General features: G+C 39.9%; 1 protein-coding gene across 1 annotated transcript in view; it reads right to left on the bottom strand.

Annotated features, from left to right (window-relative positions):
• The window catches only part of Oprm1 (opioid receptor mu 1), an 80802-nt gene that overhangs the window by 14725 nt on the left and 51487 nt on the right, over positions 1–14590 (bottom strand). Inside the window, exons 2-3 of the mRNA XM_037200283.1 lie at positions 4230–4582; positions 2914–3434 (exon numbers count right to left, since the gene is read on the bottom strand). Of these exons, the coding sequence (XP_037056178.1) occupies positions 2914–3434; positions 4230–4582 (874 nt within the window). The remainder of the gene's footprint in view (positions 1–2913; positions 3435–4229; positions 4583–14590) is intronic.

Below are 14590 nucleotides of genomic sequence, written 5' to 3'. Positions count from 1 at the left end.
ACAGGCAAGTCTGGCCCAAATTACTGATGTATCAGACAATTGTAGTCTGCGTATAGACAGTTAATTCTAGATTCTAGGCTTTGAAATATTTTGTTGTGCATGAAAAACTTAGATGTTTTTAGAGCTGGTCATACTTTCTTGCATGGCTTATCAAATTACCTTGGTGACTGCCACATCGCCACTTCACTTTGCGCTGTGTGGACGTGGCCTCAGTGCACAGCTGTCATAATACAGACACCCTGGGGAGGTTTGACACTGGGTCTTGGGTCTGCAGAATAGGAAGCTGACTAATGTGCTTGACGTGTGACACGCGGAATATAACACATAGTTTTGGAGAAAACACAAATAGACAGAACATATAAGCATTGATCACCATGACAAACTTCTAATACTTCTAACTAAAAAGTTCACGCCCAGTCTGATTAGCCTTGTTTCCTAAAAGCATGGCTCCTATTTAAAATAAAGGAATGAACAAACATGAAACCCACAGTAACACAACGCCAGCTTGTCAGATTCTGACTCTCTTTGAGCTAATCTAATGATTCCCAGGGGCAGAGCCACACAGTCAGGCCTCCTTCAGATCTGATTGGAATGTCTGCTTGAAAATAACCACCATAGGATTTCCTGTTGTTCCAGACATCTTCGCCTGACTGGCTTAGCCCTAAGAGAAAGACACACCTGTAGAGCTTGGTGAAAAGGAGCTTTGATTTCTGTTAATTTTCAAATATGTCAGGGCATCTTTTCTGCTCCTTGCGGCTTCTCTTCTTGGTCCAGCTCTCCCAGCTGGGCCTCTGGGAAGCAGCCAGTTCCAGGCTAATGTGCTTTTCTGTTATCTGACTCTGACACTGCTCCACGGAGGCAGCGGGAGCGATAAGTGCTAATTGGATGTATTTTTAAAGCAAACCTTTTAGTGACTTAGGACAGAACTTCTCCAATTAGCTTCCCTTCTACTCTCTGGCTGTGCAAGAACCACACTGATGTGCAAACACGGGGTTTGGAAGGGAGTCAAGGCCAGCACTGGGAGAAGGGGAAGAGGGTAATCTTGTCCAAGTCTGGGATGCGCTGAACTAGAGGAGGTTGGGGGTTACGCTTCTGTTAGAGGAAGGTCAGGCAGGATAAGAAGGCCCAACAGTGTCCTAGAATAAAGCCATCAAGCAGCCACACCCCTGTCAGCCTGTCAGGAGGAAAAGACACAGCATGGCACTTAGGGAGGGGAGGAAGAGCCCACGCTTCCTTAGTCTCATCCTTTTCTGTAATGAAAGTAAAATATTTCATTCAATGCAAAGGATTTGAATCCCTGAGACAGGGAGTTTTAAATTGTGTTCTCTAATGTGTTACCTCCCTGGGTTGGAGAAAAAAAAAAAAAGAATCAATTTAAATCCTTACCCTTTTAAAGTGACCTGCAAGAGTTTGAAAGCCACTGAAAATGAAGGACTGCTTAGAAAAAGGGAACAGGTGATATGTCAATGTGGATAACAATGAGAGAGACAGCGGTGGGATGGGGTGGGGAAGCAGAGGAGAAACCGATTTCTTTCTGGCTTTGATTTCTGAGCTGGAAGCAGGGAGATAAATTTGTTAATATTTGCCTTTGAGCTGGGAATGAATCTGCCACCTGTACCACATGCTCTCTAGGGGTACTGGCTCTCATGTTTTGTGTTAGCCGCGGTTTCTCATTCAGGTATGAGGATTCAGGTCTCCTGAGGCAGATTCATCTAGACTGTATTACACAACTATGAGGTCAGTTAGAAAGACTGAGCCTCGGCTAGGCTGGGTAGCCATAGCTGGGGGGAAAAGGGACAGTGAGGGATGGGTATGATGAAGCTCCAGCAGGTGGGAGCAGCTACCACCGTGGTGGGCCGGGCCTTCCTCTGGCCGCTCCTCTGCTGGACTTTATAGTCTTTTGTAGGAAGCTGCTGTCCTCATAGTCCTGCCCCTTGGAATAGGAACTTGACCCAAAACTTTGATCCAAGCACTTACTTCACAAGAGGTTTGAATTCCAACTCCGTGTTATAAAATTATATATGCTGTGACTTTTAGGTATGGGGAGCATTTTGGAACACTTACTTATCTAAATTTTTTAAAATTAATAATTAAGTCATATGGGTGCTGATATTTTAGGCTAGATGTCAAATTATTGCAAAGTGATCCACTCTCCCCTTGTTCATTTCTTGTCTGGCTTATATTGTAAGTAAATCTAGGGTCTTCCTGGGACTCTCTGTTGGATGTAGGACTCTGCTGGATGATTAGATGTCCAAACATCTAATCACTCCTAAGTCATTTCCAAATAGCATGGAAAGTTTTTAAAATTGATTTTAACATACTAGTTAGATAATATGCTGGCATTTGCTCTAGCGTTCGGACACCAGACTGTACAAACCAAAGCCTTAACAGACATGGGGATGGCTATGCTTGGTTTTATTTCTCTCTTTTCTCCTTTGTCCTGACACTGGTTTTTGGGACTGTGTTGTACCGATGACCACAGTGGACAAGGCTCTTTAACTATAGAATTGCAGTGGGTTGGCTCTTAAGTGGCAGAGATATTAGTGTGATATTGTCGGGATATAGAAAGTTTCTGTGTGAAATAAGGACTCCAAAGTAGGAATCCATCTATGATGTACTAAAACCATTAATTTTTCAAAGAAGGCAAGGCTCTGCGGAGAGTAACTTTTAGCAGCTTAGTAGATTGTCAGTCATCATATCTTCATACCTAAATGACCGTGTACAAAGATATCGAACACACTTATGTGACACATCTTTCTGACATTATGATCAGAACTTGATCCCATCCTCTCTCTATTCTTGGGGCTGGCCTCAATTCCCCAGTAACTGACCTCCTAAAGACTTTAAATCTTGGACTGGTACCAGGTGCTGTATTTTTTTTATAAACTATACATAATTCTGAAAAGCACATACCTGATGGTTAGTTCGATCCACTGTATTAGCCGTGGAGGGGTGGTCTCTAGTGTTCTGACGGATTCGAGTGGAGTTCTGCTGTTCGATGGTGGAGGAGGTTGGGATGCAGAATTCTCGGAAGCATCGTTTGAAGTTTTCATCCAGGAACGCGTAAAGAACTGGGTTCAGGCAGCTGTTTGTGTAACCCAAGGCAATGCAGAAGTGCCAGGAAACCGTCTGAAAGGTGGTCTCTGGAATCGTGATCAGGGCTTTGATGATGACGTAGATGTGGATAGGGGTCCAGCAGACGATAAACACAGCCACAACCACCAGCACCATTCTGGTGATCCTACGCAGGTTCCTGTCCTTTTCTTTGGAGCCTGACAGCATGCGGACGCTCTTGAGTCGTAAAATCATCAGTCCGTAACACACGGTGATGATGAGGACCGGCATGATGAAGGCGAAGATGAAGACACAGATTTTGAGCAGGTTCTCCCAGTACCAGGTAGGGTGGGAGAACGTGAGGGTGCAATCTATGGACCCTGGAAGAAAAGAATTTTTTAAGAAAAATTAGCAGCGACATTTAGTTATACCATTAGGTACTGAAGTTGCTCCTTTGCCTACTAATAGCTTTGACCTGAGCTAGTGAAGGTTGTTGCTTTACATAGACAGGTAAGGAAAGAATGAAAGACATTAAGGAAGAAACTCATCTTTTTATTCACAGAGAAGCTACTTACTTTTTCTCTCCCTTCCTACATTTCCCATTTTTCTCCCCACTTGGATCACATTAAGATTTTATGAAGTGAGAAGTTATGTACATCTCACAATGAATCAGACGCTCGTGGGATTTATGCTGTTATAAAAGATATAATCATTGTCCAAGGTTCCCAGGAGTTTCTCACTAATGGATGTCTCCCCTCCACTTCAGGGTGGCAGCTGCTGTTAAGTCAGGACAGGTAAATTTGTCAGGCAGACAACTGCTTGAAAATTTAGAACAAGCCTCAGTGAAACATTCTCTGGGTTTAAGCTTTAATTACTTTTGGAAAAGCTATGTTCTCATTTATTCAGCCCTTTGACAAAGTAAGTTCAGAGAAATCAGGAATACCTAGGCTTTGTACTTACTAAAATACCTAGAAGACTTGTAATTATAGAGAAATTTTCCTGTTTCAGTATATTTAAAGGCATTTTCTTATTTCTTAATTAATTAACCAATTTCTTAATTCAAAGTACAGCTTGGCAAAGATACTATACCATGAATTCTGCTTGGCTCAGGACATCACCAGCACATCAGACTCTAAGTACCCTCATCCCTGACTTTGACCCATGTTTACTCTTACCATGTCTGTACTTTGTGGTTGCCATGAACATTACAGGCAGACCAATGGCAGAAGAGAGGATCCAGTTGCAGACATTGACAATTTTGGCATTTCGGGGGGTACGGAAATCCAGGGCCTTGACTGGGTGGCAAACAGCAATGTAGCGGTCCACACTCATGGTGCAGAGGGTGAATATGCTGGTGAACATGTTGTAGTAATCAATTGAGATCACGATCTTGCAGAGGATGGTGCCGAAGGGCCACGTTCCCATCAGGTAGTTGACACTCTGAAAGGGCAATGTACTGGTTGCTAAGGCATCTGCCAGAGCAAGGTTGAAAATGTAGATGTTAGTGGCAGTCTTCATCTTGGTGTATCTAGGAAACAGGAGAAGAGCAGAGGGATTATTTAGAGACACCACTTGAAAGACAGGGGTCATTCCCTTAAGAAATCATCGACAGTTAATGGAAGACCCTGAGAGTAGACCCAGGACTCTTTCAAAGTAATAGACTGTTTACAACTGAGTGCCCATGGGATAAATTTTCCTAATTACAACTTTTCTTTCCTATAAAATAGTTATTACAATAGAAAACATGGCAATATTTGGTGTTGTTTATTGACTGGAGATAGTCTCATGTATCCCAGACTGAACCTGCTATACAGCATAGCTGGTCTTGAACTTATGATCCTCCTACCTCTAACTCCCAGGTTCTGGGATCTTACATGTGCACTGCCATGCTTAGCTTGTTTCTTTGTTTTTAATGTGGCAATCACTGTGATTGGTGCAACTGGCATGGGGAACTACCAGAGAGTGGATAATGATTCTAAACTTATGAGAGAACATTTTAGACATATGGATGGATTTGAAATTATTGAACACTATTGTAGTGCAAGGACATGTGTTTCTTTACATGTGCATTGGTACACTTCATAGGCATATCCATGTACTGGCTGCTGGGGAACATGGACATGATCATGGTATTGAACACAACAGGTGAGGGGCAAGTAAGGGGCCAAGCAGTCCAGAAGCCCAAATTTTGTCTTAAAGCTCAAGTAAGAACATGGTGGTGGGCATAGACCATTTCAGAAGGAGAAAAAGAACTCCAGTCAAGGCGTAGAGTTGAAATGGTACAATGAACATATTTGGCATGCTGAAGGGTAAAATTTTTACCAAGAAATGGCAGTGCATATGGGGGAAAGTAATACAGAGGCCAGGAAGTAGGGGGAAGTGTGTGTTATGATGAATAAGCCCTCACCCAGTGGTGATAGAAATCTAAGATTTTTTTTCTTGCTTTATTTTTAAGGTCTTTATTGAATTGCTATTGGCATGTAAGAAATTATACATAGTACAATTGGTAAGTTTTGACATATGTATCTGTGAAATCACTGTCATCAAAATCAGTGTTTAGCTGCATGCATCAAAAATCCTTCCCTTTAAATTGCTAAGAAGTTTATCATTGCATGACTATACCCCAGCTCCTTAACCTAGTTATTTATCAAGAGGAAGTGACTGGCATACAGCTTTTGGCTGTAGTGTATTAATCTATTGTGAGCATCCAGGTAAAAATAGAATGTATTTCCCCCCTAGCTATTTAGCTGGGAGTGTTGTTTGTCTTGAAAGACTACAGAAAATTGTATGATGGGAGTTTATAATAATAAAGTAGATTGATGGTAGAACACATTCTGTGCATAGTTACCGCCTATTGTTTTCCCCATTAAGTGTTTATATATTCAAATTCTTTAATAGTATCCCAGCTTTACTCTGGGGAATGACTTTCTTCCTATTCTCTTTCCGTGAGTTGTTCAGTAGGCTCTGTTATTAGTTCAGGGCATGAAGAATTTAAGAGATGGGGATTATAGGAAATAGAGATGGCCTCAGGTTTCAGTGGAACCACTGTAGTTTGATTTTTTTTTTTTTTACATGGTTCACATATTCACAGTTTGGCCTCTAGTGTGATGATACTTAACAATGAGGGGGCTTTTAAGAGACAAGAGTAGCAGGAGATCTTCAGGCTGTTGGTTTGGGTTTTGTCCTCAAAATGAATTGACCTGGTCATTCTAACCCTGGTTGGGACTTGAGAGAGGAATGCTAGAAACGGGTAAGAAGGACCACTGGCCAGCATCATGCTGGGCTTCCTCTGGCTATGTGGTACCCTCCTCTAGCATGAATGTTTGTCATGACACAAAGAAGGACTCTCACCAGAGCTAATGGCATGCTGTTTGGAATTTTGGACTCTGAAATTGTGACCCATATAAACCTCTTTCCTTTATCCTGCCTGAGTTATTTTTCCATAAATTTGGGAAATGAGCTAATTAAAAAAAAACTTAGAGTCCCCACCCCACCCCACCACCAGGGGAGTTTTTTTTTTTTTTTTTTTAAAAAAAGGGGGGGATCAAACCTGAGAGGTTTTTATAATATATAGATGTTGGGAAAACTCATTTGAAAATGGGTTTTCAAAGCTCCCCGTCTGAGGATTTTAAAGAGAATGCAATACTTGAAGCAAGGGCTTCCTTGAACTTTTATTTCCAGAAGATAGTAAGCTCCTTTTAAATTTCAGTTTGTGCTTAGGGATTTTCAGTCTGGCAAAGTTAAAAATCTAACTCACTCAGCCCCAAGCAGCTGATTTCTGTGGAATATGGTATTATAGAGCCTCTGGTATAAGGCCTTAATTCAATGTTCCACAACTGTTTTGGTCTCCATGAACAGCAGGGAGCTGAACCTTTAGACTATTTCATGGATATCACCAGGACCAGCCAGCTGGGACTGTTTCCTGAGTTCCACTTTGGACACCTGGTTCCCTCTGCAGAACTTACAGAACAGCTGGTGGGTTTTGGATGCAAGACTACCCTGAATTGTTTTAGAACTATTCCTTCCTTAAAAGATTTTAATATAGGAGGGTAGAGACAGCCAGTTAACTTGAGATCAGTCAGTGTGATTCAGTAAAGGACCATATGCCTGACAAACACAAAGTAGATCATTTCAACAGAAGCAAACGTATGGAAATCAAATTATAATTGCGATTTTAACGTTTTAAAATTACTCACTTTGATGTTCAACAAATTTGAACAGTTTCGATGTTTTGACAAGTGGAAAGATTTTCCCCAAAGCAGAAAATGGATTTTTAAAAAAAGGTAAGCTATTGATAATAGGCCTGTGATCCAAAGGCCTACCTCATGACATTAGTCACACTCTAGAGAGAGGACCTCAAGGCAGTTTTCTGACTCATTGCACTCTCGGCATTTTCTTTAAACTTGCTTGCTCACCAGGTACTTAGAATGCATAGGTTATTTCAGCTAAAAAAGTAATTTCCTCCTCCCTTGGAATGAGGTGTTTGTGAAACGAAATTTGATTAGTATTTATTATGAAAGGAGAAGTGAGTGGAGGGTGTATTAATTTTCCCATTCTACAGTGCATGTGCATATCACAACATCATATTACACGTGGTTAACACATACAATATTACCTGTCAAATAAATCAAGCAAAGGAAATATTGTAAAGATCTTTCCATTGGCGTTTTATAGGAGCAAGGATATTTGGTTTTTCCTAATATGTCTGTAGATCCTTCCTTGGAAATGGACTGGAATTTTAACACCAGTTACTCATGCTTTGAGTCATACCAGTAGCTTTCTCAGTATGTGAAAGAGAATTATGGATACTGGAGGTTTGCTGATGTCCTCAGCATACTGCCACAGTCTTTCATCTGGAGAAATGGTTTGCTGGGGGAAGGGGGAATGTTACTCGGCAAAGGAGCCTTTCATTACGTTCCGCTCTGATGTGGTGGTCTGAATGTTGTCCTGAGAAACTTAAATGAGTTATCAGAGACACGCTAGAAACCTTATGGAGAAAGCACGCCAGAGTTAGCAAGTGGACAAAGAAGCAAGCCAAAGGAAGGACTGTCTTTACTGTTCCCTTTGCTTGAACGGGTCTTGACAGAACCCATGGATATAATATAATATATAATAATAAATATAATAATAAATGTAATCCCTTATCTCTCCTTTAATTTTTCTGCTTCTTACTGTGCAAAGTGAATGGGAGTAATGTGAAGGAAATGAGAAGGTACTCAGAGTGAATGAGTGAGGCATGCAGCCTGGGTGACTGTCTTCTGGACTCCCAGGTCCTTCCTGATGTTGGCTGCACCTTTCTCTCCTAAGCAGTGACCTAAACACGGCCTTTCTAATTATCCCATTACAAATTTCATAATAAATACTTAAAATAATGTATTCTAGATGATTGTTTAGCTATGTTCTGTAAACTTAAAGACATTACTATGCAAAATTGCTTCACATTTTGTGTTCATTTTAGGACCATCCACGCTTGATCACTAGAGTATCTGTCTGAACAACCCAGGTCTTAGGCTGTGATGAGGCATTGCAAAGCCTCTTTCATTGGTACCTTTCACCTCTCACATGGCACATGTATATATCTTTTGTTTACAAATGTCTGCACGAAGCAACTACTCTCTGTTGGTACACTCATCCTTCATTCCCCTGATGACTGCTACTTTCTAAGACCTCATAGATTTGAGTTCACTAAGGGTAAAAGAAAATGCAGCAATCCAACTACCTGTGTGTCCATCTACCAGTGGCCTTGGACAACCTTTCTTCTGTTTTGTTTTTGAGTTAATTCTTTGAATTGTGATGACTTTTAGTTCAGAAATAGAACTGACAGAGGGAGTCTGAAAACAGTAAGTATGTAATTTTCCAGTTTGGTTTGATGGCTTTATATCACATATATTTCATATATCCTTCATATGGCTCACCCTTTCCTCCATCATACTTTAGGTATTTGCAGTAAAGCCTATGAGATTTGTAGAAGAAAAGTCTCCTTGGGCCCTTTCTAACTTTTCAGGATTTTACCAATTTGAGCGAGGAAGAAAGAGGTTTAATTCAACAAGGCTCGGTGACTTTCTTTTATAAATTTGGCATGGTATTGGAAATGTCTCCTTGATTTGCCATGACCTTTGTGTCCACATCCCCACACAGAAATCCATATATTTAATGGAGGAGGAAGCACTCTTTTGAGCATTATCTTTTCAATCTCACGATGAATGAGGTAAATCAAATGAAATAAAAGTGCTTGTCCTACATTGCAGGTAATTATGCAAGTGGAGACATTGTCAAGTGAACACCTGTCTGAATTTCTCCATTATTATCCAGGCTGGGGTGTATATGAGTGGATGAGGCTGAGGAGAGGCAGGGAATGAGGGGGAGAGAAGAATACTCTAATAACAAGTTCAAAAGGAAGCATCATTTTCCATGAATACAGAAAGAGGCTATATGTTAGTTTGCTATTTTCTGTTATATTTTCTACCACCTTGGTTAAGGAGGAAACAGGGATCTCTCTGTAAAATGCTTAAAACACTTAATTTGTGTTTCTTTCAAGCAATGCTACATGGCCATTGATCCCATTTCCCACGAGCCAATGCTAGCAGAGTACAGTTGAGTGGCCTCAGATGTGAATCTTCCTCTAGAGGTGAAAGGTAACTTGTCACTTTGACCTCAAGAGAAGACAGAAGTTTCCAGAAAATTAAACAAAGAAGCACAATCTTCCCACGGTGAATTAGCAATTCTCCATGTGTCCCTAGAATAAGGGACCATTGGTTAAGCTCACTTTCTCTTTACCCGTGTGCTCTGTACCTGTTTTCTCTTTGTCTACTCTACTTTTTTCAACCCCTGGTTCCCCTGGTGATGTCATGAGAAAAGAATCTTCCAGACAAAGTTACATAAAGTGTTAATTTCTTGGAGCATTGGTGAGCTTTTGCATAGAAAATTAAAAATGAATAACTGATATTACTTTTACTTTTACATCTGGGGCCAATAAAAGTCAGAGTAAAGTGCATATCTCCCCTTGCTTGACATCTACTGGGGATACATTTCTATTGTTCTAAGTTTCTTACTAATACTAGTCTTCATTTCATTTAATTTGACTTTCTATCTGGTTGTTTGCAATTTTCTATTACTTTACAGAATACATTTTATTAATTTTTAAATTACATGTGTACAATGTATGCTGACTGCTTTCAATGCCCCTACCTCTCTACCATGCCTGTGTACATCTCTTCTTCTCCACAAATCTCCCTTTGTCTCTGTTTCCATGTCTGCCTCGCTTTCTCTCATGTTCACGTTTCTTTGTTTTATTCTGTGACAGGGCCATCACTGTGACGTTGTGTACTAAGTTTACAAGAAAAAAAAACATGGTTTGCCTTAAAAAGTTTTTGATTCTATGATAAATATATATTTTAGAGAAACATTACTTTGCTGCATTGTATGATGTAAATACACAGTTAGAATTCAATAAAATTTTCTTATTTGTAACCTAGAACTTTTTTTTGCTAATAAACAGAACACACACACACACACACACACACACACACACACACACACACACACACACGGTTTGAAAACTCCATCAGAGCATCCATTTCAGAGCTACAGTTTTTTGGTTCACGAATAATAACATTCTATAGCTTTCAAAGTCAGAGCTTCTGAGAGGAAAGGAAATGTGTTCTATGCACTCACAATGCAAAAAAAAAGTCTAGCAACTTCAAATAATGCTGTGTCTGCAGACATTTCTTTAGTATTGAAGGAACCACGAAGAGAACTCTGAAATATGATAAAACAGTGTCGACATTATTAATATGTTTTTTGAAACAAATGTCAATTTCAATATTAGATAACTAAATTGTAGAAGCTTGTGATGCTCGTGTATGTGCAAGTTAAAATTCTCCAGAGAATGTAGGCTATTGGTAAATAGTTTTCTCTTTGAAATTAGCTCAGTAGGTTTAATGGCTCATAGGCACTTTTGGTGGTGTTTACTCACCTTGTTTTTGGTGGTAACTTGGTGATATTGTAGTCAGCCAATATAAGTAGGAGATGAGCAGTGATACAAAGAAGAAAAAAAAAACAATAGAAACAGATAAAAATCATCCGCCCTTTAAAACACCCAGCACAAGATGGGTACCGCCAGATGCTTACTGAAAGGGCTGAATAAGAAAGGAAAGGGACTACAGCAGTTTAAATCATTGTGATATGAGCCAAGTTTTCTTAGCAATGCAGAAAATTTGAAATAAAATGAAGAGAGAGTATTTATTTTTGTCTGGCTAATTCCTCATCGAAGTTTAAAGACATTGATGGACTTTGTCACAGAAGCTCACAGAATAAGTCTGAGATAGAATATCTCAAATCCACATTGTGGAATACCCCACAATGTGTTATGGGAAAGGACTTAAGGCACAGAGAACCGTGAGTGTGAGGGTGTCCTCTCTGCTCCATTTCTCCAGACTGCATTGGGAACTGAAATGTACTCACTATACTTACTGCTTTTGAGCCTTGCATATTGATGAGTGCTTTGCCAATGAGGTTATAAAACACTTGGCTGCTGAAAATCTCTGCTTCCGTGGGTCCAGTTAAAACCAGTAGTAACTGCAGGTAAACATTTATTTCTGTGGCAAAGGCTATATGGCTTTGTCATTGGACGTATAGCTGTGCTCTGAAATCGATGTGCTGGTTCTCATGCTCACTGCCACTACTATGTGTATGATACTTGTCTGTGACGCCAAGTGTGTTATTCTCTTCGTGTGTATGCATAGTTTGTATCAAAGTATGATGCTATGTCTATATACGTGTGCATATAGCAGATCTGTGTTCTATGTGGTGCATCGTATGAACATTTATTTGTATTCTAATTCTCTAAGTATCCATCCTGTCAGACCCAGCTGAAGAGGAGGTATTTCTGGAATATACGCAACCTTAGGCACGCTCATTGTGAGCCAGATGAGACTCCAGGTAGGTCGCACAATCGGAGCTCATGCCATTACAACATATGACTACCATATCACTGAGAGTGGTAGGACCATGATCGGATACCTGGGGAAAGGTAGACGCACGTGGAGGAGATTGACTAGATTGTGTCTGTTTTATGCAGTATAATCTCTGCAAGCTTGCCACGACCTCTACATGAGAGGGATATTCGCAGGTCAGAGGAGCTAGATGTGCATGAAGCTCTTTTGTCATGTTAACAAAGGGCATGGAGTGCAGATCTAACACACAAAGATAGTCTAGAGCATTTATCGAATTACACAAAAATAATCAGGAAAATTAGCCGGGCTGGCAGCGCGGTATGCTCGGAGCTAGGTCTTGAGAGTTCTTCTACGATGATCTTTTTCGAGCGAAGAGAGAGCACTGAATATCAAAGAGTATCTCCTCATATGACCAGTGCACATTCGAAGCACAATTCTCAGGGAGAGCTGATTACCTAATCTACACGTCGAAATATATAGTGACACCTACGTAAGTATTCTGGAAGCTCCTAATCAGTATCTCAGTAATGTAACATAATACGCATGAACCACTCCAGAGTGAGTCGGAGTTGCCTCAACAATATTAAATCATGGATACTCTGACAATCGAGTATCTATCAACTTATGGCTGACTCGAGATTATTTATACCGCCATTTGCTACTTCATCTTTTCTACCTAGATGCAACGAGAAGAGCGAGATTTCGTACACGCATATGGCCAAGGCGACATTCTCTCTGGGTCGGAAGTATTATATGATAATCGATATATGCCACTTATGATATCTCTGGGAACGGAATAGATCCTTTCATGATTGTGGCCTCACGTTAATAACAAGCTTTATATTTTCTGACTTTGCAAAGGCAGGTACTTAGGTTTTGGATTCTATGGACAGAAGGCGCCGATAAGGAACTATCTTCTGCAGCTAGTTGCTCATGATTTGTAGTCAGATAGCAATGGGGCGACTCACGCATCAAATTAATTGCAAAGGGCTTCCAAAAGGGCAGTAGATGTGCTAATAGGTGAGTCATCAGTCCATTTGCAGTCTTGGAAGAAAAGCGCATAGCAGTATGAAAGAGAACGTAGTGCACATCGCTGGTTACACTACAGTACAAATAACTACTTTCCCCGAAACCATTTGTACATCGAATTGCTCTGACCTTTCACGTATACCTCTATTTACCTCATTAACCTTCAGCTAATATTTCCTTTAGTATGGCAGCAGTCTTGGTGTATTCACATTCTAGAAAGCTCATGGGGTAGAGTACTCTCACCAGCCAAGCTCCATACCTTGAGTTGGGTTGTATTATTGTTCCGATTTACTATAATTCTCATGACCCTCGTTTATCAGGAATTTATATTTTCTTCTTTGCGGAAGTGCCAATTCCTCGTTGCACATAACAGGTGTACATAGTTTTAGCCGACCTTTGTTTGAACAGACAGTTGAAGTTATATTTATAATTCATCCTTTCAGGAATTTAAAGGTGGGAATTAGCCAGGAAACTCGGTAAGAGATTAGGTAAATACTCCCTCTCTCGATTTCATTCTTCTTTGGGGGTATTGTGGTGACAAGACCAAATATTTGTGTGATTTTGACCACTTGCGCACAGATCTCGATCTATATTAATCACGTTCGCAACTTTTCATATTAGTCACTCTTCGACAGCATTTTCAAAATGCAAGATTTATGTCTCTAGGAAAAAACAACTTCGAGGAGTGTAAAGCATTGTTCTTCCTATTGCGTTTATAATTTACACAGCACGCCTAAGTTGCAGTTGGTGCAGAGATCCTGGGTTTTCAGGTTGTACTACTTATATAATTCCTACCTTTGACTGAGCATCTACACTAGTATGTTTTAGTAAATTATCTTTAAACATGGTGTGCGCCTTGATGATATGTAAGAATTAATAGATAATAATATACTTAAAATCTAATAGGTAGTTTATTTTGTCTCATTCTCAAGCAGTTCCCCTCTCATTATTTAGATGATTATATTTGGTTTATATATATTAACTTGTTGTTTCCATTTAATATTTTTTCGTTTCTATGGAATCTGTAAGTCCTGTATTTTGTGCTTAATTTATCCTTCTCCTATATACTCGTGCATAAATACTCACTACAGGGATTGGCACTACCAAAGATCCATTCCAGCCATATTCGCTCTTCTTAAACCTGATAAACCAAAAGAACATAATGCGTGTTTAGATTATAGAGAGGTGTGCCTCATGTTGGCATATGCTGCTGTGTGCCAAAAGCAGAAGATCTCTTCCCATTTTAAATGTTTCCTTGACAATGATCAATATTTTTTTGTGTGTGTGTGAGCAGTGTTTTATCTTTTAATTTATTTTAACTGCTTGAAATGGACCAGCTGCAGAGTGGGAAGTGTGTTGACATTTATCTGAAGTCTTATCTTTATTTCACTTGTATTATTATAACTACATAAACAACTTAATAAAACAGTAAATACTTATCTAACTGGAGTCAGTAAGTCTATTGAGCCAGCCAATTTACACTTAATTTTCTGAAAAAAAAAAAAAAGATAAAACCTGCTGTGTATCAGTTGAGTCACTGGGGAAATTAAGTC

This window comes from Peromyscus leucopus, chromosome 8a (genome assembly GCF_004664715.2).
Source record: "Peromyscus leucopus breed LL Stock chromosome 8a, UCI_PerLeu_2.1, whole genome shotgun sequence".
Lineage (NCBI taxonomy): Eukaryota > Metazoa > Chordata > Mammalia > Rodentia > Cricetidae > Peromyscus > Peromyscus leucopus.
The sequence above is the reverse complement of the archived record's forward strand: the minus strand, read 5'-3'. Positions and strand labels throughout refer to the sequence as shown.